The sequence below is a fragment of the Trachymyrmex cornetzi genome, unplaced genomic scaffold (assembly GCF_001594075.2).
Source record: "Trachymyrmex cornetzi isolate Tcor2-1 unplaced genomic scaffold, Tcor1.1 scaffold348, whole genome shotgun sequence".
NCBI classification, from domain to species: Eukaryota; Metazoa; Arthropoda; class Insecta; order Hymenoptera; family Formicidae; genus Trachymyrmex; species Trachymyrmex cornetzi.
Genome location: NW_017298193.1, coordinates 228,528 through 256,068, shown reverse-complemented (window position 1 = coordinate 256,068; position 27,541 = coordinate 228,528). Strand labels below are relative to the sequence as shown.

Genomic DNA, 27,541 nt, shown 5'->3' with positions numbered 1-27,541 from the left:
TAAGCACCGGTCGCTGTGATTGGTGGTGTCCAATCGAGACGTGGTCAATCGGGATCACCTCATCGATCGTAGGAAACCAACCAATCACAATCAAATATAAGGAGAATACTCGATTGCAATTGGTCAGTTTCCTACGACTTAAGACTCTACGGCCGGTATTCATAGTCAGATCTTATATTCAAGACCGTCTTAAGTACGGTCCTAAGAAGTCACGAACCAATCAGAAGGCTGCATTAGCGTCTTAAGACATTATTTAAGACGGTCTTAAAATAAGACTCGACTATGAATACCGGCCTACGACTGCTACGACTTCTATTGTAGACCCCGCATTAAAACTCTATTGCGGGGTCTACAATAGAGTCGTAGCGGTCGTAGGGTCTTAAGTCGTAGAAAATTGACCAATCATAGTCGATTATTCTTCTCATATTCGATTACGATTGGTTAATTTTTTACGACTTAAGACTCTATGACCGTAACAATTTCTATTGTAGACCTCGCATATCGTAGATCCGGGGTAACTGGTTTTGATGAAACCGGCTCTAAATTTTTGTATTTTTATTCTAAAAAATCCCTTGAAAGTCCCCCTAAACTTTTTGTCCCCTCAAAAAATCCTTGGTGGAGATGAAAATCCCCCAAATCCAGGGGAAAATCTCCTCACTTAGGGTGTGGTTCACTTGACGCTGCAAATGCTTCGAAGCTTTTGATTGACCAATCGGAAGAAAAAATTTAATTAATTGACCAATCAAAAAATGCTTAGAAACATTTGTAGCTTCAAGTGAGCCGTAATTTTGGTAACGCTGTCTATCAGCATGTTGACAACACTGATGAGCCGGAGCTGTCAAACTTGGTGCGTGCATGGTTATGATTACCTTAACGGCGAACGTTTCATCACGCGGTTTGATTCACGCGAGTTACGAGCGAATAGTGGACCTGAGATTTAGATGATGGTGTTGAACGATTGCGCGGACCCGGAGAAGGTGGGATGCGGCTTTAGCACATTTAAGGAGGTGGACGAGGTGACCGCTCTGATAGCGGAATTAAGGCGACCGGATTTGTTGACGAGTCTTGTGGAGCGGAACAGAGATCGTTTTAATTTCATTCTATCTCAGTATCAGGATCAGCATCATCTTTTAGATCCGTATCTTGAGAAAATTCTAGAATCTCTGCTGTCGATTATCAAGGACGATGATTGTCCGGAAAACGTTAAGCACAATACGTTTAAGTATCTATTTATTATCATGTCCGTGAAAACGTACAAGAGAATCGTTACTTATCTCCCGCACGAAGTAGTGGACCTCTTGCCTGTGTTAAGAATGCTCGAGAAGCAAGACTCAAATGATGTAGAAACATGGGAAACAAGATACGTTTTGCTTGTCTGGTTGTCTATTATCTCGAAAATACCATTTCCCCTATCTCGCCTAGAGACGTCTGAGAATGTAGACCCAGAGCAAACTATTATTGTCAGGTATTTATTGATGCTATTAACCAAAGGATAATTGGAGCAAAGTTTCATTGAAAGATGAGAAAATTTATTGTTTTTACTTTTGTATAATGTATGTTCCAGAATTTTAAAGGTATGCAAACTATATTGCCTGTTAAAAGATGCTTGCGCTGTGGCAGCTGTGTTTTTAATAGCAAATTTTTTAACAAGATCTGATGTCAAAAAGTTATACTTGGAAGAAATGATCATGTGGTGCTCAAAGGTAACGTTTCTCTTTAAAGGAGGATATGTATATATACAGTTACTCTACATATAAGGTCTGTTCTTTTTGGCTGAACTTTTGCACCAGTTCATCTTTCTTCCTTTTCTCTCCAGGAAGAAAGAAGAGGAAGAAAGATGAACTGGTACAAAAGTTCAGCCAAAAAGAACAGGCCTATAGTATCAAAACTGCTATAGTAGCTGTACTTGAAAACAAGTCGAAAATATTTAGTAACATGTCTGATTCCAAACGGTTTCGGAGTTACTACAATTCATGTTTTCTTACTTCAATATCCCATAACTCCGAAACCGATTGGAATTAGACATATGTTTATTGGACATTTTCGATTTGTTTTCATATACTGAAGCCACCGTAGCTTTTAGCAGATACTATATGCAGAGATCCCCTAGATTGCAAATTTTTTAAGTATTATACATTGTTTTTAGTGTATAGAAGATGATCCTTTGAGACATGGACCTCTGGCTGTAATAGCCTCAATATTAAAGCACAGTGCCAGAGAAGATGTTAAACCATACAGCCAAATGCTTCTTGATAATATGTTGAAACTTCGACTGAGTGACAATCCAGCAGATCTCATTAGAAAATTTGGAATAAAAGTTGTTCAGCGTATAGGTATTAAAAGCTCTGAGATATGTTTAATTTCACATATCCATTTCTTGTAAATTGAAAAAAAAATTGAAAAATATAAAAATTTAAAAATATTTTACATGTTTGATAGGTCTGATATTGTTGAAAACAAAATTAGCATCCTGGCGTTATCAGAAGACGAGTCGACCGATAAATATCATACCTAATGTTAAAGCGAATGATATTGATAATACTGAAAGTATTACTTGTATTAAAAAAACTATTTCAAACGACAATGAAGATCAGGAGATTCCCCCAGCTATTGAAGATATAATAGAGCAACTCATACAGGGTCTTCGGGATAAAGCAATTACTATAAGGTATATAGATGCCATTACATATATTATATAATCATTTATTGGAGATAACATTAACTATAAACGTCATAAACAAAACAGGGCTTGGCGAAACCAAGCTGAAAATCGACCGAAATATGCAACTCTCGCCGAGCCTTGGCTCTTATTATCTATGATATCTACAGGTATACAATTAATCGTCATTTTCTTTGAAAAATTATCAAAAATTGTTTTAAAATGTGTTAAATATTTTTTAGGAGTATTTAAAATCGAAAATTTCGATTTTCTAGTCTTTCTAAAATTCCAAAATTTACTAATGTAAACTCAAAATAGCAATTTTAAAAGTCACAAAATTTTCAAGTATTTTATAAAATAAATGCAATTTTTTTAATGACTATTTTACATGGCTCGATTTACATCGAAGTTATAACATTAATGTTATGAAACTGGCTAATCATAGCTATTCTTCTGAAGAATGACTGTGATTGGAACACAAAAATGTCCCAAATTTAAATGTCAAACTTTGGAGGCGTAAGGGATTGATAAACTAAAAAAAGTTTTTTTAGAGATTCGCTTTGTTTTGGAGAAAATTGTAAAAAACAAAAAGCCAAAAAATGGATTATTGTATCTATTTATTTTAGTTTGTTTATATATCTGCATAAACAGAGTTAGATTAACTATATAATAATTAATATATTATTGTAATTATATGTTTTGTTAATATAATTATTATTATATATTATTATTAACATTATATTATAATATACTATAATACGACATAGGTGGTCTGCAGCAAAAGGTATTGGCAGAATAACTGCGAGATTGCCTGTAGACTTAGCTGACGATGTTCTTGGTTTTGTATTGAATCTCTTTTCTGGTCGTGAATCAGATTCAGCGTGGCATGGTGGTTGTTTAGCACTCGCGGAACTTGGTATATTTCTTTTGCGTTTACAATATATTACAATTTTTATTCCATCACTTGTATATATTTACTGTGCATATTTCAGGAAGGCGTGGTCTATTGTTACCTCATCGTCTAAGCGATGTTATTCCTGTGGTTCTGCAAGCCTTAGTCTTTGATGAACCTAGAGCTTACGGATCGATTGGTTATTTGATCAGAGATGCCGCTTGCTATATATGTTGGTCTTTTCCAAGAGCCTACGATCCGCATGTTTTCGAACGTTACGTCAAAGAAATTGCCGCAATGTTATTAGTTGTAACATGTTTCGATAGAGAGGTACAATTTGTGCATAAACTTATACATATTTAATTTCCATTTGCATTGCATTTATAATTCATGTAATATGTTGTGCATTGATAGATAAATTGTAGGAGAGCGGCGTCTGCCGCGTTTCAAGAAAACGTTGGCAGACAAGGCAATTTTCCACATGGTATAGATATACTGACTGTCGCTGACTATTTTGAAGTTGGCGTAAGGAGTCATACATATCTCAAAATCAGGTAAAGAATTCGATAAATATTTCGACATTTCTTATTACTTGGTTGATTTTTTATAATACTATCCGTTAGCGTACAAATCGCGCAATATGAAGAATATACGAAGCCCTTAATAGATCACTTAGTAGCAAAAAAGGTTACACATTGGGATACTGCAATCAGGGAGCTTTCAGCTAGAGTAAGTTCGAATTTCGATAGTATTACTAATTAATCTGACGTCATAGAGGTTGGGTCGTGACCCAAAAAATTTTAAACATCTTGTTATATACTTGTTTTACAATGTTTAAATAAAAGTTCTTATATATTCTTAGTGGTTTAGTTTATCAGATTATCTACATTAAAAGACTATCATTTCGTAAAAACTATTAGCTTTTCAAAATTATCTATATAATATTTAACATTTTAGCACCTCAATGACGCTGGGTTAAACGTTTACGATATCAAAATTTACCAATTTTCAGTTCTGTCATTAGCAATTTGTTGCAGTCGCTTTTTAATCTAACAGTAACTGATGCACATTACATGATAAATACAGTACTGCCGACTTTGTTAGACATGCTAAATTCTATCGACTTAAATGTTAGACATGGTGCAGTACTAGCCACTGCAGAGATTCTCGAAGCGTTATACAATTACTTTAATGATAAAATTGGATGTATTATCGGTAAGAATATGTAAAACCATATATAGAGATCAGTTTTTATTTTTCTGTAAATATCTATTAAAGATTACAGCAAGATTGGCCTTTTTATTTAGGAGCCACAGCAGTAGCTGATATACAAGATATAGTGCGCACTATAAGAAATAGAGGACAATTTAAAGGTCTTGGAGGAGAGCTAATGAAACAAGCTTGTTCCACATTAATAAAGAAATGTTCTGTTGTTCACTTTCCTGTTCATTTTACAGATATTGTAGGTACGTATTAATAATTAAAATAAATTTCTTAAATAATTGCTTTTATTCTACTGCTTGTGTATATTTATAATATCTATCAATAATACAGATGACTGGCAGAAATTACTAGAAGAATGCTTGAGCCACGAAGTATCGACAGTTAAGTTAAAAGCAGCCGAAGCACATACAAACTTTTTTCTAGAATATTATGTGAATATTGATTACGATGCTCGAAGTGCTATAGTTAATCGTTATTTGGAGTCCTTACAATCGAGTAATCAGTCTATTAGAATAGGATTTGCACAAGCAATAGGTAAGTTCGAGGGCGCATTCTATTTATAGGTGCCAAGATATTTTCAACCATTTCATTAATTTTATTTTTTACAGGACATTTCCCATTATTCGTAATTCGTGAAAGAGTGAAGGATATCATAAATTCGTTAATCACATGCACTCATATATCTAAGAACACATTGAAATGGGCGGAGAGTAGAAAAGAAGCTTTGCACTCTTTAACAATGATACTGCAAACATTAGGAATTGATGAAGCTGGTGAGTCTTTATTCAAATATCATATATTCATTAACACTTTACGATATTTATTGTAAATAAATAATTTTTTTTCAGACAAATGGCAACCGTTTGTACTAGATATATACGATTGTTATTTATTAGCTCTTAAAGAATATACGATAGATAGTCGTGGTGATATAGGCGCTTGGGTGAGAGAAGCAGCTATGATTGGACTACACGTACGTATTCCATTGCAGAAAATTGTTTTATTATCAATATGTATCACAAAACTGATTGCGATTAAAATTTCTACATTATTCAGATAATGACGAATCTAGTATCGCAAGCAAAACTATTCTCTGTATTGAATGAGGACTTAATGACTGGTATTATTGGTGGTATCGCACAACAAGCTGTTGAAAGGATAGATGGAATTCGAGCTCAGGCTGGTACTGTATTCAGTGCTCTTATACACAGGTAAAAACACGTCGATATATCTTTACTGAAATTTTTCATCATTTTTTATTCATAGAAACGTAAGAAATAAAACATGAAGAATTTTAATTGGTAAGATTTTTTGATAATTATGATTAACTGATATCTTTTTTTCATAGCGATCTGCCACTTACAAATATACCATATCACGACGAGTTGAAAGCTATATTTCCTTATAACGAATGTAAGGAAACTATCGAATGGCGAATGGAATCTGCAACGTTTCCACGATTTATTAAGATGTTGAATTTTCCACCGTATAAAATGAACTTGTTACGCGGAATTATATTTAGCGTCGGCGGCTTAAGCGAGTCATTGGTAAATTTAATATTTATTAAAAATTATAGATTTCTCTAATCCTATATAAAATGTCTTTCAAGCATTTATGCGCATAAGCTAATTTACTTGATAAAAGCAAGATCGTTGATCGATTTAAAAAAATTAAATTTATAATTTTATTAATTGTATAAAACAAATTTTCTATTTGTAACTAAATATCTCTCTTATTTTTTATCTCTTATCAGGTAAAATATTCGAGTGTTTCTTTATTTACTTATCTACAAGAGATCGATGAGATGGGTTTAAGGGATTTATGTGAAAAAATATTAGATATATTCGAAGAAAGTCATAAAAATGAAAGAATGATAACATCGATGTTGGCTTTCTTGGATCGTTTGTTGAGTTCCGGTTGCATTCAGTCCGTCTTAGATGATGAAAGCAATATAATTTCAGAGCGTATACTGACATTATTAAAACAGGAAATAAAATATTTCAACAATATGAAACTACTCATTAGTAGTATAAATGTTTTCTGCGAATTACTGCAGGTAAAAATTGATGAGAAAAATAATACTGGGAAACAAAATTTAATATATTTGTATAGTATTTATAATACATAATTACACACACACACACACACCAAAATTCATAATAATTTAAATATTTTAAATTGTCTCACACATCGAATATTATATTAATTGAATTTCATTAAATATTATTAAACATTTCACATTTTTAGGTAAGAGGACCTGTTGCAAAGAGAGCATTTTGTCAATTAAGTATATTTTTGTGTCACAAATATACGAGCTTAAGGAAAACAACGGCTATACGTACTTATGAAACATTGACTCTTTACGGAGAGGAGATGGATATAGCAGAAGAAGATTTAGCAAATATACTCATAAAATTGAACGCGACAGATTGGGAACAACCAATCGCAGATTTACGTCCAATCAGAAATAATTTGTGTGAGCTAATGAAGGTACCTGCTCCAGTTTTGCAAATAAAATCAACGAATTGATAAAGGCTAACTTAAAGTATGAAAATCGCAACTTTTATTGTAATTTAAAATTATATTCTATTTTTACGCTTAAATGTGTAAAGTGAGACAAAATTTGGTCACTGTGATGAACAATTCAGGTAAAGATTGCAAATCTCACAGTTAAATAAGGCTTTAATACTGTCTAAACTCTAATACTCTAATCATTAAAAATATTGTATATACAGGATGAAAGTTTAATGAATGTCTCAACCATTTTACCATGGGAGATAATTACCAATTGTAATAACACAATTACAGAGAGAGTGAAATATTCACCTCTTACGGAAAAATGTTGAGATATTCATTAAGAGTCATACACGAAATAACATAAGCTACATTTTATGTGTGATGATTCTAATGAGCTTTCTACAATAAGTCATTATCTAAGTTTTAAGTCGTAAGTCATAAGAAATTGACCAATTACAGTCGAATGTGAGAAGAATAATCAACTATAATTGGTCAATTTCTTACGGCTTAAAACTTAAAGCCCAGGTAATGGCTTATTATAGAAAGCCCATAAGATTCACTATATACGCATGAAAATAAAATCTTTTTCCATCATGCAATCTTATACATTTTGTAAAATGCATTTAGTAATTTCTATTGCGTTATTTTATACAAAATGAATATGTAAAAATTATTTCTATGATACCAAAATAGAAATGCTTGTACATTCTCTCAGATTTATAAACATTATCCTCTTCTTTGGATGGTCCAAGGCACCCATCATAGAACAAGTCAGAATGGATTGTGTTTTCTGGACAAAACGGAATAATTCCAATCGAAATCCATTCTGACTTTTTCTATGATAGGTATTCTGATTCTCACACCTGCGATATGTGGCCAATAATATAATGCGCAGTTCAAATTGGCCTCGTTTTTAAGCAAAATATTTTTAGATATAATACATCATTCAGTCCGAAGTACACCTAAGCGTATTCACTCTGGTCTCTTATCTTATATTCCTGCAATCTTTGAACTAGTGCACACGATACAATAAGTTGAAGTAAAACAAATGTATATTATTTGTTTCAATTCAACCTACTGTACCGTGTGCATCGGTTCAAAGAGTAAATGAATAAAAAGGAGACCTTTTATACTACCGAAAAAATCCTTTCAAATTTTTTTTTTATATATTTCAGCATTCATTATTGTCGTACATAGTCATCTTCTGTTCATCAAAATGTTTTATATTAATACTGATATTGTTAGTTATGTAATGGGATAACAGCTTAGCTCCACATTTCTCAATATTCCACTGCTCAGTCCACCAATTGCTCTTATTAATTTCGCCTGTTATTGGATCTCTTGGCAGAGAACAATTGTACTGTCTTTTTGTTACTATGCTCTTTTCTAATTCGTAACTATTCTTTTGTATTCGTTCACAAACAAAGCATTCGAATTCTTCCATATAATTTCCAAAATCGTTAGGAATTCCCGTTTGTCTTTTTTCGAGCGCACGTAACAACTTGCTATTTGTAACGCGATTTTCGCGTTCGCTTAATTTATGAGACAAGTACTCTTCATATGCAGAATCATTTTTTACAAGATTATGCACAAAATGGGCAAGTTCTATTGGACTAGCAAAGTCTAATATTGAGATAGCAGATTTATTATTTGGTAGCCAATCCTACAAAATAAAAAATTTAGATAAAGTAGATTTCTGAGAGATTTAAGTCACAATTTAAAAAAAATACCTTAAAAGATGGTGATCCGTAATATATTGGTACAGAACCGACAATAAGCGGCCTCCATAATTTTTCTGTGATATAATCGTCACAAATTGCATTCTCAAAAGCAATAGTAAACTTGTATTTGGCCACAAAGAACAAGAATTCACGATCGCTTAAAATATCGAGATAGTTGTTCTTCAACCTGAATAGGCATATTTTATCTGCTAATAATTATTAATTTTGACAATCTAAAATTATTTTAAGACTTTAGTGAAGTCGGCATCCCCACCATTGAAAATTTGAATAAGATACATGCCAAAATTAAAGCATGTATCTTATTATGCCAAAATTAAGGCATGTATCTTATTATGTCAAAATTAAGGCATGTATCTTATATGTGCTAATTAGGTGCTAATTTAGTGCTCTATTCCTGATTTTAGTGCTCAAAGCATTTAGCAGGAATCCGTTTAAAGGTGGCGGAGCCATGTCTAGATTCATGTCAAGTTAGAACCGTCAATTCAATATATATACGAACAAAAATTAAAAAATCAATACACAAAATTGACCGAGGCCAAAATTGAGGCCGATTTTCTGTCACAATTTTAGAAAATGCTTTTTCTCTCTTGTTCATGTATTATATATAATTGTTTTTTTAGTTTGTATCTTTTAAAATTTAACAGATATCAATTCTGTTCATTGTTCCTAAAGAGCACTTAAAACACCACTTAATTTTAGTATGTATCTTATTCCAATTTTTAGTGGTGGGGGTATCAACTTCACAGAGATTGTTTCAAATAAAAATGTACCTGTTGTCAAACTGAGCATTATTCACACATGCACCATAGGAATCTATCCGAATATGTTTCATTAATTCTGAGACATAAATATCCCTGTCACTAGCAGTATCACAGTCAGATTGAATGTATAATACTGGTGCTAAATTTTCTGCATGCATCAATGCAGATTTCTCTTTGGTAGACATGTAATACGAATTTGCTGCAAATATTTCATTTTTATATCTTTTTATGCACACATGAGGCTTATCCATAAAGTACGTAGACGGTCAATATTATTGTTCAATTATATTTTTCAATATTATTGATATCCCTCTAGACAATTCAGTATAATTCTCAATATAACTTTCAAATCGTGAAATTTGTTAATTCTTTTAATTTATGTTATTAATTTAACATCTCACTTTAATCTTACCTAATTATCATTATCGATGACATGAATCGAATAAATTGAACAAAATATTCGTGATGAGAATCTATCGACATCTGATCACAAAGCAAGCATAATAGGAATAAAAAAACAAGATTTACTGAAGACAAATTCTAAAGACATTTCCAAATTGGACAGCACTTCCTTAACTGGAACGGCTATCATTCTAGATATGATTATGAGCAAACAAAGGGTGCATTATGATTAGTTTTTCGATAAAATGATAAATAATTATTCAAATGTTATTATTCAGCGTTAATTTTGATATAAGAAGCATAGTTCATTTATAATACTAGAAATAAATGATCGTCATAAATTGGTATCTTTTGAGCAATAGTACTCTCAGATTGATCAATATCTTACAAGTTGCACAATATATTTCAAAACATTTTTTATTGACACAATATCAAGGTTGCCACAGACCTAGAAAATCGGGAAAAGTCAGGGAAACTGAAATTGGTCATGGAAAACTGGGAAAAGTCAGGCGAAAATGTAAAAAAAGTCTGAAATTTCGAAAATTGTTTACAATTTCCTTAAACTGCTCCTATCCCAAACAATTGTTATAATTTTTTAAATATTATATCTGAATTAACATTTATAGTCAAATACATTCAAAATTTGTGCACCTTAAACGATTTTAATAAAATAATTAAAATTTATATTTTATTCAGTATTTTTATTTGATCCCTTTTTTTCGTCATAACTGTATTTTTTTTCCAAAACTAATTTATTTTTTGCTGGCTTAAATTTGCACCTAAAATTTTACTATGTTACTAACATTTTGCGTTGTTTTTAATAATATAGACTAGCTTTCCTACAATCCTTGAGTCTAAATGTTAAAATTTACATATTTTATATTAGTCATGGAAAATTTTCCATTTTCATCTGGAAAACCTGGAAAAGTCAGAGAATTTTTTAATTTATTTTCTGTGGCAATCCTGATTATATACTGTAAAAAATCCTTAATATTGTCTCCAGACAATTAATAATATTATGCAATATTAAATATTGTTTAATAATATTGATCATCTAGGAGTCGCTTAAAATGTTTGATCATATTGTTACTTAAATAATAGAAAATTAGAATTGGAGAACATAAAACTTATTAGTTAGACCAGGTGTCCCAAGACTTATTGCAACAACTGTTAATAACAAATTCTTGAGATAATTTATCATTTTGAAAAATTCGAAAATTCTAATATCAAAATGTCAAAGCTACAGTAGTTTTTAAATGAGAAGGGTTTTATATTAACCAATTTCTTTTGGTCTATCCAAAATACGCACATTCTGGCATGATATATTATATAATAGTGTAAGATATTTTCAAGCATCAATTCTATGCTCTTTTATTCTTCTAAACACCTTCACTATTATACAATATGTCATTACTGAACATACGAATTTCGCATAAATTTCAGACACAGTTCCAATTAGCTAATTTTAAAAATCCTTCTCATTTAAAAACCACTGTAAAGCCATCTCAATATTTTGGTATTAGAATTTACAACTTTCTAAAATGATCTCAAGAATCTAAAATTAACGAATGTTACAGTAAGTCTGGGATATATCTTGTACATTTTTGTTTATAATTACCTACTAATTCTTCTAGACCAGGTAAATCAAGAAGTGTGAGTGGTACATTACTTAATCTGCTAAAGGTCGAAGAGTAATTAAAAAGATTAAGCGCTTCTTCATGGACAAGTATAGGATTATTCCTAGGGGATTCTTCATGAAGTAAGCCCCATGATATGGCACTGCTCCTCCAATTGGGCAAATCATGAATACGGAGATTACTTCCGTAAAACAGAATACTCTATAAAAGTCAGTAATGTGTGCAAGATATGGAAATTGATTGAAAGAAATAGAAATGTAAAGGGATCATACTTTTAAGTTCACATCATTCTCAAATGTTCTATTATGTGTAAAGTAACATCTGGCATTCCCGCAGGTTTTTACTCGATTATTATTACCGAATGGCGTCCACCATAGTATGACAGGTACGTCGTCATCTGGGTACAAAAAATCGAGATATGTCAATCTTTGTGGAGAAGCATCGATATGGCATATTAATAAATTACCTGAGAAAGACAATCTTTTGCGATCGCGGAGTATTAAACATAACTAAAAATTATGAAAATGAATTAGTGGAAGCACGGAAATGCGCGGACGTCAATTTGATTGATATCAATTTTATTACATATACCTGAAATATCACGAGACATACACTCAGTGCTGTCACAATTATAAACATAACGCGTATTTTCCGCGGCATTATAGTTTCAAACGCATATTTATAAAGAATAAAAAAGATCTCATCTTTTTAAAACCAATTTCCAAATGACTAGCGAGACATAACCAAGAAGCAAAGTGTCAAACGTGTCTCCCTCTCCTTCTCTCTGTCTCTTCTCCCCTCCCCACCCCCCTTAGTAGCATTGCGGAATCAGAACTGAGAAACCTGAGAGAGGACATGACGGTCTAAAACTTGTAACCGCAAAACGCTGCCGCGCACTACCGCTCTCTGAAGAAGTGGATGTTAACTACACAATGGATGTTTTCCGCTCTCAAAAAGAGACTGCGTTAGCAATATAGTAGTATTACATATATGAGTATTCTGCATATTTTGTGGTTGACAGATTTCCTAACCTGAATAAATAATTTTGACTTAAAATATTTCGGTTTACGGAGCAGAGTAACACTTTTTTCTTGTCAAATCTTTATTTTTACGCGAAAACTCATCGATTCAGTGCATTTTTATCAAAATTTGAGGTGGAAGAGCTCTTAATATTTACCGAAGAAAATATAAGTTTTTTCTTGGAAGATGAACTTAATTTACTGATACGAAAGCATATGAAACTTGTTCTCTATTTGTATCACTGAACTTTTATTGATTCGAGTATAATATTTATTAGCAAAATGAATATTCTAAAAGCAGAAATAATGAAGAAACGTAAAGAGCTAGAAGAAAGTCACGTCTTAGTACGTCACATGTGTGATATGTAGTTTGTGATTTATAGTGTTCCATAATTGTACATTATAATACTTGTTCGTATCAATGTCTCTTTTAGGAAAATAATAAGAAGTACTTCAAGAGGAGTCAGTTGATATCGAAGCAACAGGAAGTGTATGAAACTGATAAGGGGAACAATGAAGCTATTCTGTTAAATGTCAGTCAGCAGTCAGAAGAACATGTAACAGACAGTAGCTCCGAACATTTATTGTCCAGGCAAGAAGTGATTAGACGATTACGCGAACGGGGAGAGCCCATATTATTGTTCAGTGAATCTGAGGTAGAAGCGTTCAAAAGATTAAGGAAATGTGAAATCCTTGAGCCAGAAGTGAATAAGGTAAAATGTCTGTTATACTGTTATATATATTACTTCTGTTCAATTAAAAAACAGCTTAAAATTAAAATTTTGATTGTAATAATTCATCAACAGGGCTTCAGAAATGATTTTCAAGAAGCTATGGAACAAGTGGATCAAGCATATCTCAATGAGATTTTAACATCTTCCAAATCCCAAAATCTTGATGGAAAAGGAGATGTAAATGTACCTGACGAGAGCGTTACTTATGAAGACATAGAAAAGATGTCAACTAAACTGAATAAAGGAGACAAGGACTTTGATATGAATGTTATCACTCTGTTTGTACAATATCTAGTTCAAATATGGGGTAATCAATTAAACAGCCGGTCAACTGCCGAAAAAATGAGCACAAAAGGAAAGATGAATAGCGCCACGTATGCTCAAACGAGAGAATATTTAAAACCGCTTCTAAGAAAATTGAACAACAAATCTCTTCCAGAGGATATTACTGACAGTTTAACAGAAATTGTTAAACATTTGCTACAGCGTAATTATATATTGGTACATATATGATACATTACATATAAAATAAATATCCTGCCAATGTAATAAATATGATAATGGCAAATATTTGTATCTATGACAAAATCAAATTTTTGTTTCAGGCTAGCGACGCCTATTTGCAAATGGCAATAGGCAACTCTCCATGGCCTATTGGTGTAACTATGGTTGGTATTCATGCTCGTACTGGTAGAGAAAAAATCTTCTCTAAAAATGTTGCTCATGTCATGAACGATGAAACTCAGAGGAAGTACATTCAAGCACTCAAAAGATTGATGACTAAATGCCAGGAATACTATCCTACAGATCCTTCACGATGTGTAGAGTATTCAAAAGATTAGATTTTTATCATAAAGTATATGTTTTTAAAATAAAGTGGAGCGTTATAATTTAAGCTTACATGTAGATATGTGTGGACATCGTATTATTAGAAATATCGAATAGCTTATTACAGACATTTTTTACAAAATTTTAGTACTAGTTCATAAGATTTTTTTTAGATAGAGCAAAATGCAATATTTTTTGTGTGCGTGCGTATGTATGTGTTAATAAATGCAAATTTTGTCTTCGTGAATTTTAGTATTAATTACAATGAGTATACAATAAATAAATTATATAGATGTCCTAAAATTTACGACAAAATATTGTAGCATGATAGTTCTCATAAAATTAAGTAAGGTTATTCGTAAATTTTTATTTCTTTTTTAAGAATGTATCAGTTTTACAAGTGTGTTAATATTTTTACTTGAACAAATTATATATACAGAGTGTCCCATTTTAACTTTGACACTGAAAAATCTTTAAAATTATAAAAGATACGGAAAAATGTTTTGGACGAAAGTTGTAAAGTTTAAAAAGATCTATTCATTGATCACATCCGTTTGACCTTGGGTGGCGTCACCAAAGTCGGGTCAAGATCAAATTAGATTATTATTCGTGTGCGTACATTAATTCGCTCTAAAGCGTGCGCGGAAAATTGTCGTTAAAAAGTTACAAAATAGGTCTTACAGCCAGTGGAATTCTGTTACTCGTTATGAAGTCGTTATGAGCTCATAACGACAGTTGCGCAACTTTTTGACTGTAAAATATCTGCGCACTTGTCGTTAATAGCACATGACGATTGCATAACTAATTATAGAATTATCATTAATTATTCTAAATGTCGCGCCACATCCTGACTAGCATTTGATTGGCTGATATAAGAACATATGCAGTTCACAGGTCGACATGGTGCGGCAGCACTGTCAACATCGTTTGATGCTTACAGTTGAAACCGTTCAAACTACAAAATTTTAACCGTTGGAATAACACTGACCGAGCCTGTGGACAGATCTATCGTTCCAATTGCTTATTTTAGCAGCACGTGAAATTATACCTTTTTAAAAGTTATAGAATAGGCCTACTGGTGTATATACGCAAGAAACACGTGGCAATTGTTTACTGCTTCGGCGTATAATTATTTATTTAATATTTAATACATAAATCGTAATCGTGATCAACTATAATGGAACAGCATCTAAAATCCATCAAAGTCGGATTTATCGGAGGCGGAAATATGGCTAGTGCTATAGGCGCTGGCTTAATTCGCAGAGGTAAACGTACTTGCTCATCACTCTGATATCCATCACTAATATCGGTAATTATTTAGAATAGCATACCCCACCTAAAATCTTAATGAAAATACCCTCATCCGACGCGTTTTCACTCAAAAGAATCTAGCAAAATTCTAAAAATAAAAAAAATTACGAGCGAATTAAATTGAGATTAAAATTAATAGACGTAGAAATGAATATGAGAGTAAGGTAAATTATATAGAAGAAACACTAAATATTTTTCTTTCTAAATATTTATCTCTGCAACAGGTATATTAAATCCAGATAATGTCTGGGTTTCTAGTCGTACGGACAGAACACATGGATTTTGGAAGGATCTAGGGGCTCATGCAACATTGAAAAACAATGAAGTTGTGAAAAACTGTGACATAGTGTTCCTAACAGTAAAACCACATATGCTGGATGATGCGCTTGAGACTATTGTAGAGAGAAAAGCGGGTGAAAAATTTGAGACCAAGCTCTTTATTTCAGTACTTGCTGGAGTATCTCTTGATGTCTTGTATATTGTAAGTAAAGTGGATATTATGTAACATATAATGTTTCAATTTTTATGATAACTTATACGAAATGTTTTTAGAAACTCTCTGCATTTGTGATTTCACCAAGAATAATTAGATCCATACCAAATACACCTATGATGATTGGAGAAGGAATTACAGGTACATTAAAAAATTGCAGTATGACATAAATTAGATAATGTGATAATGTAAGGTGTGATTTTTAGTTTATTGCAGTAACAACGCTGAAATAAAAGATTTGGAACTGGTGGAAATGTTATTTTCTCATATCGGCATGAGCCAAATTGTTCCAGAAAGTCTTATGAACAGCATTGGTGGTTTGTCAGGTAGTGGCCCAGCATTTGTAAGTTGTTGTAGTGATTGTTATAATTAAAGAAATAGAAATAGTTGCATATTATTATTTCACTACATTTTTACTTAGGCATATCTCATCATAGAAGCATTAGCAGATGGAGCTGTGAAAATGGGGGTGCCAAGACCAATGGCAACTAAATTTGCAGCGCAAGTGCTAGTAGGAGCTGGAAAAATGGTTCTCGAAACTGGGCGACATCCTGGCCAGTTGAAGGATGAAGTCTGTTCTTCTGGAGGTACCACTATTACTGGCATTCACGCAATGGAAAAAGGAGGAGTTAGGTACTTCAAAAGATATTTTATATATCTCATTGTTAAACATACATAAAGTATAAATGAGTAAATGTTAAACGTCATTATTGGATGGATAGGGATGTGTGCGTGTGTGTGTGGATGTACATACATACATATAGAATGTCTGGTAAAAATCATATCACTTCTAATCGCAGGCAAGTAGAGCAAGTTTTAAATAGAAAAATTTTTTACCGTTAAAAAATTGTTCTCAACAATTAATGATAGAACCATGGTTGATATGATTGTTACGATCATGTAATTTAATTTCTAAATAATCATGAGATTTATCTTAATAATTGAATACAGGGGATCTATGATGAATGCTGTCGAGGCTGCTGTGAATAAAACAAATGAACTAACTTCTCGATTAAAATAATTCCCTTTAAGTTAATATTTTGACGTATGTATATTAAATAAGCTGTTGATGATATTGTTTATTCAAGTTACAATTTATATTCACCTAATACTTAAAGACTATATTCATATGATGTATACAGATGCATGTATAAGGCTAGTAGAGCGATTTATGGCCTTGATATATTTGAGATTACTAGTCAATGGATGTCGCAGTTGGACTGGCGTTCGTGAGCATCCCTGTTGTACATGATTGGCTGATGAAAAGTGAAAATTTTAACCATTTAAGAAGAAAGTATAGTACTTATAGTATGTACTTAATAATATATACATTATACGTACATACATTATTAGACTCGATACATAGAGTCCTAGGACTCTAATTATACGCAGTAATGAATTAAAATGGCGCTTTGATCATGTTATTTAGATAGCCAATCAGACCATACCCTTCAATGTCGCATCTCTGTTATCTAGTCCTCTAGTGCCGGTAACGGACAATTGGAACGCAGCTTGTGTTGCTGTGTGCACGAAAGTGTCTAGGGAGGAGTGATCCCGATTGATCACGGCTCGATTGGACAACACCAATCACAGCGACCAGGTGCCTAGGAGCTTTGTAGTCTCAAGCGCTGTGAGTGGCTCGTGTCCAACTGGGTGCCACTCGTCTAGGGATATTGCAATTGGAAAGCACCCAATGGTTAAGTGCCGCTTTCACCAAGAGGATCCCGTTTGCCTACAATCCCGATTGCACACACCACTCATATCAGCTGGTGTCTAGTAATTTTTCACTACTTTACCAATGAGAATATTTTATTTTTAAGGGCCACTTTCACCATCGTCGGTTAACATAACCAGTCTAGTAACTGTAATGAAATAGAAAGAGATAGAACTATTTCTATCTCTTTCTATTACATTACAGTTACTAGGCTGGTTAAGTTAACTGAGCTTGGTGAAAGTGGCCCTTAATAGTAAATGCATTAATATTTATGCGATTGGTCAACTTCGATGGACCAACCGGCCTAGTTAAATTAATTGAGCTTGGTGTAAGTGGCCCTAAAATTTTCATTTTTCACTTTCCCTCCTAGGGATAAAGTTTCACGATTGATACCCCAGACGTGTTCGTGTAGGAAAATCTCAAAAAGTTGGAAACCCTGCGTGTCACCTAACCTAATCAGTTCTGTCACAGATCGGTGTAAATAAAGACCTATGAAATATTTAGTTTGCACCAATTTGATACGCGTAATAACCGATTTAACGGTGTAAAAAGATTCATGGAATGCACGACGCCGATTATGCGGGATTATGCGCAATGAATAATGGCGCGATTAAGGTGAATTGTGAGAAGCATGGGATCACAAATCTCTTTTCCCACGATGAGCAACTGCTTCAGGAGCGTGCTGAGGAGGTTGCGAAGAAATCGCGCCTCGGAAAAGTACGTATTGTAGAGAGGAAAGGAATATCTCTTTATTTACATTTTTCTTTATGATTTCAGGACCATTGTTCTGCTTATTGTGGGATTGGATAATTCTGGAAAGTCTACGATACTAAATCACATTAGTGGCGGTAAATTTTTTAAGAGTTAAAAATATTGTAATGCCAAACGAAAGTCTCTGGGAAGCTTACCGATATATCACATTGGTTTTTTTCTGCATAAGGCTACACATTCAAATAAACTTGTCAAGTATGCACGTATAATCTGTTTGTACAAGTTTATTGGAGTATGTGTGTGTCAAACTACACAATTATCGCAAATCAGCACACATGTTTCAATAAACTTGAACAAGTATCCTTGATAACTTGACAAGTTACTTAAATGTATGTGGCTAGTCTAATTTTAATACTTTTACTATAGATCCAGATCAGAATGTATTGCCCACAATGGGATTCCGAATGGTATCTTTAAAACATAAGTCATATTCTGTAAAAATATATGATCTCGGAGGTAGCTCCCAAATTAGAGCATTATGGCCTAAATATTACAATGATGTAAGTGACTCTTGTGTAGGTTTTTCAAACAAATAATAATACGTAATAGTTATAAATAAACGTTTACGATAAAAATATTAGACAATAAGTTGTTACAGAGATTGGACAAAACAAAGTGAATACCTAAGAAATATACTTTTTAATTATTATTAATAATACAAGATTGGCTGTCCTCCCTCTATCTCTCCCCCCCCCCCCCCCCTCCTCATTTGCCTTTCATATGAATTGTATCCTTGTTAGAATAGAGTGGCAATGCTTGAATAATTATTAATCAAATGTTTTAAATTTTAATCTGTATTAAAAATCAATCTCTTATAAAACAAATAGTGTATTACACAAGTGTTTAAATTATTTTATCTATTCGCTATATATCTGTACTAAGACAAACAGAAGCTTTGTTTTAATTATCTTTTAGATACATGGTCTTATATACGTGGTGGACGCTAGTGATATTTCCCGTCTTGCAGAGAATAAAGTCGTATTTAATGAATTAATCACACACGAGCATATTTCAACGAAACCAATATTGTTGTAAGGGATCTGAAGTTATGTCTCTGCACACATTTTTGCTTGCGCACATACGAAAAGGAAATTAGGCCATTTGTGTGCATATAATAATCAAGGATGTTAATAAATCGTGTAGTATCATTGATGCAAATTTCATCCAGATTTTCGTAATGTATGCATAGACTCGCCAACAAACAAGACCTGAATGGAGCTATCGATGAGTTGGATGTAGTTGAAAACCTTGATGTAGAGCGTGCGGCTAATGCTATGAGATGTCCAACAAGAGTGGAAACATGTTCGTGCATTTATAGCAAAGAGCAATCCAAGAATAGTACTATGGGCATAAAGGATGGATATAAGTAAGCTTAGAATTATATTTAATTACGCTTAAGAAGATTTTTTTTTTAGATTCATGCGCAAAATAAAAGAGTTTAATGGCATACACTTTCATATTGATAATCAGAATTCATTTTCTGACAGATGGTTGTTGGACATCATAGTGAAGAATTACGCTGTTCTGAACAGTAGAGTCAAACAGTCACAAAACTGTCAATATAAAAATATTCAACGCGCACAATCTATCGCGTCAAATACACCATCGAAAATATCTATACACTCTAATCCATTTAAACCCATTAAAGATCTCTTGGCAGCAAAGGTACACAATATTAATTACATAGCCTTTATGTTCATTACCTTAGAAATGTAACGAAAAATCTTCCAATCTTATGATTTGTTACTAATATATTTTTTTTAATTCCAGGATGAAGTTTTAATAAGTGAATCATGCAATGGTACGTACCTGTGTTAATTATATAATAATTACAAGTATATATAACATTCAAAATTAACATATGGATTAGAGAGCCAAGCTGGATGTTTAACATACTTCATGTTTAACAGTATTTATTATAAGCAGATATATGGGTTCGCTTTTGTTAATTATTGCGGACCTTGTAATGCGAGATTTAGAGATCTTTACATTAGAATTATTATCTTTCTTTTTACGTAAAAAATATCGATGACATTCTGGTTTATGATCTTAAAGATAAATTGGATACCATTCTAAATACTCTTTAAATTCTTTACATTACAGTTTATCATGAAAATTGAGAAGTACAATAGTATTTTTGAATGTTTTTTTTTCGACACACCGTTACTTTGTACATATATCGAAATTTAAAGAAGCAGTGAAAGCCCGTGTTACTGAACAATGAGCAATTTGGCCGTCATTTTAGTTGCGTAATCGAGGTCATTTCATTTTTTGAAAAATGTGAATTGCGTGTGTACTAATATGAAGTTTTTATATTTTTTTTTATCTTTTAACTAAACTTTAAAATGCGTGCGTGTTGGTTAATTTATGGTTCAATAGTATTTAAAATTTTTTATTATAACATTGCATTAAGGATAACCTGTTGTTAAAGAGTAAAATATACGTTTATATATGTGAGATATTAAATTATTTATGTTAACATAAACAGCTTGGCTCTCTAGCCCTTATTCGGTTAATTTTGAATTTCTATTCTTAAGAGCCTTGCACACACACACACACACACACATACTGGAATAAAATATTTAACATGCCAAATTAATATGAAATATTTGTAGGTATCAATGAAGGAAGAAGCATTATAAAAGTTTTTGCACGAAAAAATAAGACTGCCCCTCTTCCAGTTGAACAATCAACTACTGAATACGAAAGTCTTTCACGAAATCTTACACCCAATGTAGAAATTCTTGCTGGAGAGAAAAGTACACAAACAATAAGTATGACTACAATATTAGATCCGTTGAATTTAAGTATTGATCATACTGAAAGTTATGCAAGTACAAAACTAATCCGTCCGTATACAGCACCAGAAAGATCACAACGATTATCAAATGATATAACGATAATTAACATTCCTGGTCAGGTGCTTCAACAGTAGCATCTGTAAATTTTATATTTACTAATAGCGTTTTCCTTTAAGATACTATGCCTTGCATCGTATTAGTTGCGTGTAAGCGCTACACTGTACTGGAGTGGTGCACACCATAGTGTATACTACTTCATTATTGCGCTAAAATCCTGTTCCCGGTTGACTTCCATTTTCAAATTTTAAATGTCACTGACTCTATACCATCCCTTTGAGACGGTACAGCAAAATCCCACTTCGTGCATAAAATTTATACTACACCGTAATTGCGGAAACACAGTACACCGAATAAGCTTACCACCAACCATGGAAACACAGTACACTGCTGAGTGTTACATTGGTGGACGATAGTACAATCAAGAGAAAACGCTATAAGTTAAAGAAGTCTTTTTATAAGTAAAAAAACTCTATACACACACACACACACACACACACACACACACACACACACACACACACACACACACACACACACACATACACATATATATATATATAAATGAAAAACTGTAAATGGCTGTAAAAATATGAGTTATATTTTAAGGGGAAAACCATTATAGTTTTTAGATAAGTAAATAATATTTTAAACATTGCTAGTTTCAAACTAGCATTGCCTACTCTTACATACACGTTTGAAAGTTGTATCTTTTATACGAAAATGATTTATACCGTTAAATTTCAATTTTCAAACTTGGAGAAAACGGGGAAAGTAATTTTAGTTTTATAAGCATTAATATTATTGTGTTTTGGAAATTTATAATATACATGTATATAATATAAATGGATTATTCAACTACAGTGTTATTATTTGTTTATTACTTGGAAAAACCTGGAATTCTTAGGAAATGTCTTCTTTAATTATCATTAAAAATTAAACATTTCCATGAATTTTTATCAGTACTCAGGACAATTTTAGAATTTTAATTACAATGAAATAAGTTTACAGGGTATTAAAGAGCCAACCGCAGAACTTGTTGCGTAAAATTATTTTATATGTCTAAATAATAATTACATGAGTTTGATATTCAAACCTATTCATTTAAATTCGAAAACTTGATATGTTCCGAACGTATTTTCGTAAGTTATTTCCAGAATAATTAAAGCTGCTCACATGATGGTTGGAAGACTGTATGGAGAATCTGGTTAAGCGATCATGGACAATTATCAGTCGGTCAAACATAACGGACGTGTGCAATAAAGAGACTTAAAGTCAATCAGTGTAATAACAGTATAAAATCCTCCTCCTCTTTTCATAATCCTCCAAAAGGATGTAGTGGTACCTCATACTCGAATAAGTTCCTGCCAGACTTCCCTCTCCTGAGCTAGTTGTTCGGCTTCATGAAAATTCTTGTTCATAATTCGATTGATCCGCCCACCTGGTTGGCGATCTGCCTATAGAACGTTTCCCTTTCACCTTTCCCTCAACAATCAGCCTTTGCATTGTCCCTGTACCTCTCGCCACATGGCCAAAATACTGGAGATAAAGATGATTAATTTTTTGTATCAGTCGAATCGACTCTAAGCTCATCTAGCACCAACTGATTAGTGCGACGTTTCGCCCACAAAATCCTCAAAATGCGTTTGTACACCCATAGGTCTCGATTCTTCTTTTATCAGCCTTCTTCATGGTCCAAGTCTCCGCTGCGTAAGTGGCTATTGGAAAAATGAGGGCATTCACCAGTTTCAACTTCGTGGCTCTTGTAATTGAAGTGTCCTTCCGTATTCTTTCCAGCTTAGCAGTGGCAGACTTCGCCATACTGAGTCTTCGGCGTATTTCTTTCTCGCATCCTCCATCGTTTGTGATGAGCGATCCCAAGTAGACAAATTTATCGTCAATCTCGTACCCGTCTACCTCCCGAACGTACAGCAAGTTCTGTGCTCTGTCAATTATCATTACCTTGGTCTTTCCTTGGTTTAATGTTAGGCCGTGTGCCTCGCTTATTAAACGTAATTTATCTATGATGTCCTCCATTTCCTCTGCACTCGTCGCGACTATGAGGGTGTCCCATCCGCATATCATAAATTACTAATCTTCCTTCCTCTAATCGATATACCTCCTTGCTATTCCTCTAAAACCTGCTATGGATTGTGTTTTCATATGTACAATCTAAAATAAGATTTTAATTTTTTTACAAGATTTTAGTAAACACTGAACTAAATGTGTTCTAACGAAAAGTATTCCAGTATCCTCGCATATAACTAATAATTAATAATAGAGTTTGGAGAAAAACGGACTTCCTCGAAGATTCACTCTCGGATATAATCCATTGTGGATCGCGACTAGTAATTACAATAATATACTGTATTACTACAGCATTTTACAACATTGATATGTTATATTTTATCAATTTATTGTGTAAATTTGTATACAAGTTCGTGTATAGAAAGATATTACAAATATATACGATACAAGCACATAAAATACTATTAATGCTACATATATAAAGATGTTGCAAAATTGCTTGAATACTCCGGTAACATTATTTTGAAAACTGTAATTTCCAAACAGATTTATGTGACATACGTAGTTCATTTAGCACACACTTATCACAACACAATGCAAGACATTGTGCAATTTTACATTTTACAATGACATCTTACATCTTTGAGCAATCGTTTTGTAACGTCATAGATAAGATGTTCGCATTGCAAAATTTTTATGATAAACTGCATATATCTTACTATGAGGAACAATAAATGAGAACATGATTCGCAGAAACTACCATTATATATATATATATACACGTCATACGTGTCATGCGTACGCTAGTAATCTTATATAATTTAACATAGTTATCAAGCGATTGTGTATAAGGCATACAAATTTTATTACTCTTACTATGAAAGACTTGTATCACTTTTCGAAAATTTCGTTACCGTTTTCCTTATGAATAGCAATCTCAGCCGTAACATTAATTGATCCGTTTTTCTTAAATCTTTACCTAATACCATACGCTTATTAAATTACCGATGCAACGCATATCCAATGATCTCAGTATTTGCAGATAAGGTAATGCATCTTAACAATATAATTATAAAGCGACTTATTTTACTTTTTTAACGTTTTTGTAACATTCGAATATTCATTGCAGTTCATAGTAAATTACAACTACTTTATCTCAGGCAAACTATAGTTATAATGTACATAGTAAAATCGAATATTGAATATTGTTTCGTATGTCAGGCTAGTGAAAATTCTTCTTAGAATTCTTCATGTAATTTATCTGAATTTCTCTATATAAATTGCTGAATTTTTCAAAAAATTTCTGTTTAATTTTTTTTTAGAAAACTTTACATTTTTTTATGAGTAGGAACACTGCGTTTGGTTCCACTAAACGTTCGCAACGCTCGCGTGCATCTCATCCTTGTTTAATATTTGATGACAAGAAGGATCCTAAAAAACCTTTAAAAAAAAATACGTCAAGTGCATAAAAAATATTGCAACCGATATTCAATGTTCGTTATAATCCAGTTGACCATTTTAGTTACTTTCTGTCTACTTTATGTGTCTTGCGTGATGAAATACTTGGCTAATGGCATCTATTTCGTATCTGTTTTTTTATGAAAAGAATATAATATTCGATATTTTTTTTATGTACTTGGCGTATATCTTTTCTTGTTTTTAAAAGGTTTTTAAGGATTTCACTGTTTTTTGCAAATTTTTGGAAACATAATACTCTTGCCTTCTGCCCTGTCTTGCCTCCACTTTCTCACCTTCCCTCATTCTTTACTTTTTCTCTTTTACACTATCATTTTCCTACAATCTTTCTTCTCTCTCTCTCTCTCTCTCTCTCTCTCTCTCTCTCTCTCTCTCTCTCTCTCTCTCTCACATTATGAAAGCAACAGATAAAACGGTTTACATGTATACGATACGTTCATACGAGTAACTAAAACAGTCTGAAAATATGAAATGATCCCTTTTCAGGACTTAATCTCCAGATCTCGGCATTAACTGCACCAATTTTATTCGGACTGATCGCAATCGAAAGATTGTGCTGGCATTATATGATAAAAGTGTCAGATTTTTTATTGCAGTTTTAATTTTAATCGAAAGTTTGTCGATGTCAAAATTCCGGAAAGAGCTGCTAATTGTAGCGTCGCGAATTGTATGTATAAGCAACAACGTTCACGCATTAAGCAGTCACGGTCCGTTTCATATTATTTTTATGCTCTTGACGTCGGGACGCTATTGCGTTGTTTGATGAAATGATACTCGTAAACGTTACGAACATTAAGTGGAACGCACCCATAATAGGTTTCTCAGAGACCCACCTCTTTCCGCTCAATTTTTAATTATTTTAAAGAATTTGTTCACGTTTTTAGTATAGATATAATTCTTCGAAGAATTCCTAAAACATAAATAAGTATTTAAAAAAGTAAGCTATTATAAATTTGTATGCAAAAGTTTTGTGACTGAAAATAAGACTTTCTTTTCAAATATTTACTATTTTTATAAAAATCGATATTTCGAAATATTCATATGTATGTATGTATGTATGTATGTATGTATGTATTTCTTTAGTAAATACTATGTAGAAAATAAAAATTTTTTGTTTTAGTTTCAATTCCAACAGAGATCTTTGTAACGTCGATTTGATAAAAGAGCAATCAGTGAAACAGTTTCAATATCATTTTGTTCAAAAAAATGAATATACAATTTTATTTCTAAAGAATTCTACTATAAAAGCTTCAAACAAACTTTTCTTCCATTTTTGTCAAAAAAGGTTCCCAAAGTTACCTATGATTTTAAACTGCCAAGGTGGCCTAAGTACTCAAAAAATATTAAAAGTCTATATCTTTACTAGAATTTTGTATACATATGAATTTTGAAATATTCTAAGATTTCTCATTTTTAATTTTCGAAGAAAATTGATAAAATCTGAAAAAGTTCAAAGTATTTTTCAGAAATCTGTATTTAAAATTTAAAAAGTTCTTGAAAATATAATGAGAATTTTTTTCACCGGGGATTATTGTAAAGAATATATATGTATACATTGCTTTCACTGATTTAATATAAAATATATATGTGTGTTATACACATATTAATCGTAATAATTAGGACAGTCATATCATTACATATACATTATATATGATATACAATATATAATTAAAAAATATTCTGTTTGTATGTATGTAACTACTGTAATACGACATATGAAATAACTATTAATCTTTTTTTATATATATTTTATATTTATATATGAACTATTTCCATTTCTACCAATGTAGAGATTAATTTTAATCTCAGTTTAATTTCTCTCTGTTTTTTTTCTAATTCATAAAACTGAAAAAAAAAATAAGCTCAATCGAGATTAAAGTTAAATCTACATTAGGAGCAACGGTCATTACCTAACGAAAAATATGCTTAAGAATATTGTATACATATAGCCATGTGCAAAAGTATTAGGCATTTACAATTTTCTCGCATTTTACGAATAGTTAAATATCTTGGCGAAAAAAAATCTTAGGGAGGTTTTCGACCACGCTTCTTACATCTTTTGTGTTTGAATCTTTTGTTTACGATATTTTGTTCTTAAGTATTACATAAAATTGAAAATATATTGATATCTTTGCAATATTTTTGTTTTACTTTAAGGCGTTACAATTCAATGAAACATCAGCAAATAAAATTTAATATAAAAGTATCTGAAAGTAAGCTTCGCAAGCTTTAGAATGCTTTTTGAAAAAAATTTGTACAATAATTTTTCGTCAAGATATAGCTTAAGAAGCCCACTTTAAGATACTTTTATATTAAATTTTGTTTGCTGATGTTTCATATTGAACTATAGCGCTTTAAGGCGATGCTAAAGCCTTCTTTTAGAGTCCATATCTTGAAAATAAGCGTGCAGCTGAGGTCACATTATTGAAACGAACGATACCGAGTTTGTAGAACTAAGATTGAAAGTCTAGAAAA

At 32.3% G+C, this 27,541-nt stretch overlaps 5 protein-coding genes across 7 annotated transcripts; 4 read left to right on the top strand and 1 right to left on the bottom strand.

The window, feature by feature from the left end:
* Positions 1-836: 836 nt before the first annotated feature.
* On the top strand, positions 837-7,652 carry TBCD (tubulin folding cofactor D). The gene is made up of 17 exons (XM_018510687.1): positions 837-1,465; positions 1,565-1,703; positions 2,147-2,333; positions 2,440-2,668; positions 3,427-3,575; positions 3,652-3,881; positions 3,966-4,105; positions 4,175-4,280; positions 4,589-4,766; positions 4,859-5,017; positions 5,106-5,309; positions 5,384-5,548; positions 5,624-5,748; positions 5,832-5,986; positions 6,124-6,322; positions 6,529-6,831; positions 7,023-7,652. The coding sequence occupies exons 1-17, from the start codon at positions 942-944 to the stop codon at positions 7,302-7,304; spliced, it is 3,474 nt and encodes a 1,157-aa protein (XP_018366189.1). The 5' UTR covers positions 837-941; the 3' UTR covers positions 7,305-7,652.
* Positions 7,653-7,844: 192 nt separating this feature from the next.
* FucTB (alpha-(1,3)-fucosyltransferase 10) lies at positions 7,845-12,597 on the bottom strand. 2 transcript variants are annotated; one of them, XM_018510728.1, is made up of 7 exons: positions 12,426-12,597; positions 12,301-12,343; positions 12,107-12,231; positions 11,816-12,035; positions 9,805-9,994; positions 9,023-9,200; positions 7,845-8,955 (listed from the first exon to the last, which is right to left on the bottom strand). In XM_018510728.1, exons 1-7 carry the CDS (start codon positions 12,492-12,494, stop codon positions 8,464-8,466), a joined length of 1,317 nt encoding a protein of 438 aa, XP_018366230.1. In that variant the 5' UTR covers positions 12,495-12,597; the 3' UTR covers positions 7,845-8,463. The 2 variants fall into 2 exon arrangements, with proteins under 2 accessions (XP_018366230.1, XP_018366231.1); XM_018510729.1 differs by having other exon boundaries at positions 9,023-9,170.
* Positions 12,598-12,845: 248 nt separating this feature from the next.
* Prp18 (pre-mRNA processing factor 18) lies at positions 12,846-14,523 on the top strand. Its single transcript, XM_018510730.1, has 4 exons — positions 12,846-13,198; positions 13,288-13,566; positions 13,660-14,088; positions 14,193-14,523. Exons 1-4 carry the CDS (start codon positions 13,136-13,138, stop codon positions 14,427-14,429), a joined length of 1,008 nt encoding a protein of 335 aa, XP_018366232.1. The 5' UTR covers positions 12,846-13,135; the 3' UTR covers positions 14,430-14,523.
* A 1,007-nt stretch (positions 14,524-15,530) lies between these two features.
* On the top strand, positions 15,531-17,704 carry P5cr (Pyrroline 5-carboyxlate reductase). The gene is made up of 8 exons (XM_018510731.1): positions 15,531-15,680; positions 15,951-16,207; positions 16,279-16,360; positions 16,426-16,562; positions 16,641-16,852; positions 17,171-17,264; positions 17,362-17,527; positions 17,649-17,704. The coding sequence occupies exons 1-6, from the start codon at positions 15,593-15,595 to the stop codon at positions 17,238-17,240; spliced, it is 846 nt and encodes a 281-aa protein (XP_018366233.1). The 5' UTR covers positions 15,531-15,592; the 3' UTR covers positions 17,241-17,264; positions 17,362-17,527; positions 17,649-17,704.
* A 482-nt stretch (positions 17,705-18,186) lies between these two features.
* On the top strand, positions 18,187-22,059 carry LOC108763243 (ADP-ribosylation factor-like protein 13B). Of its 2 annotated transcripts, XM_018510690.1 has the most exons (8): positions 18,187-18,650; positions 18,711-18,781; positions 19,071-19,204; positions 19,620-19,735; positions 19,894-20,070; positions 20,192-20,369; positions 20,475-20,505; positions 21,320-22,059. In XM_018510690.1, the coding sequence occupies exons 1-8, from the start codon at positions 18,565-18,567 to the stop codon at positions 21,637-21,639; spliced, it is 1,113 nt and encodes a 370-aa protein (XP_018366192.1). In that variant the 5' UTR covers positions 18,187-18,564; the 3' UTR covers positions 21,640-22,059. The 2 variants fall into 2 exon arrangements, with proteins under 2 accessions (XP_018366192.1, XP_018366193.1); XM_018510691.1 differs by lacking the exon at positions 18,187-18,650 and having other exon boundaries at positions 18,730-18,899.
* The last annotated feature ends 5,482 nt before the right edge of the window (positions 22,060-27,541 follow it).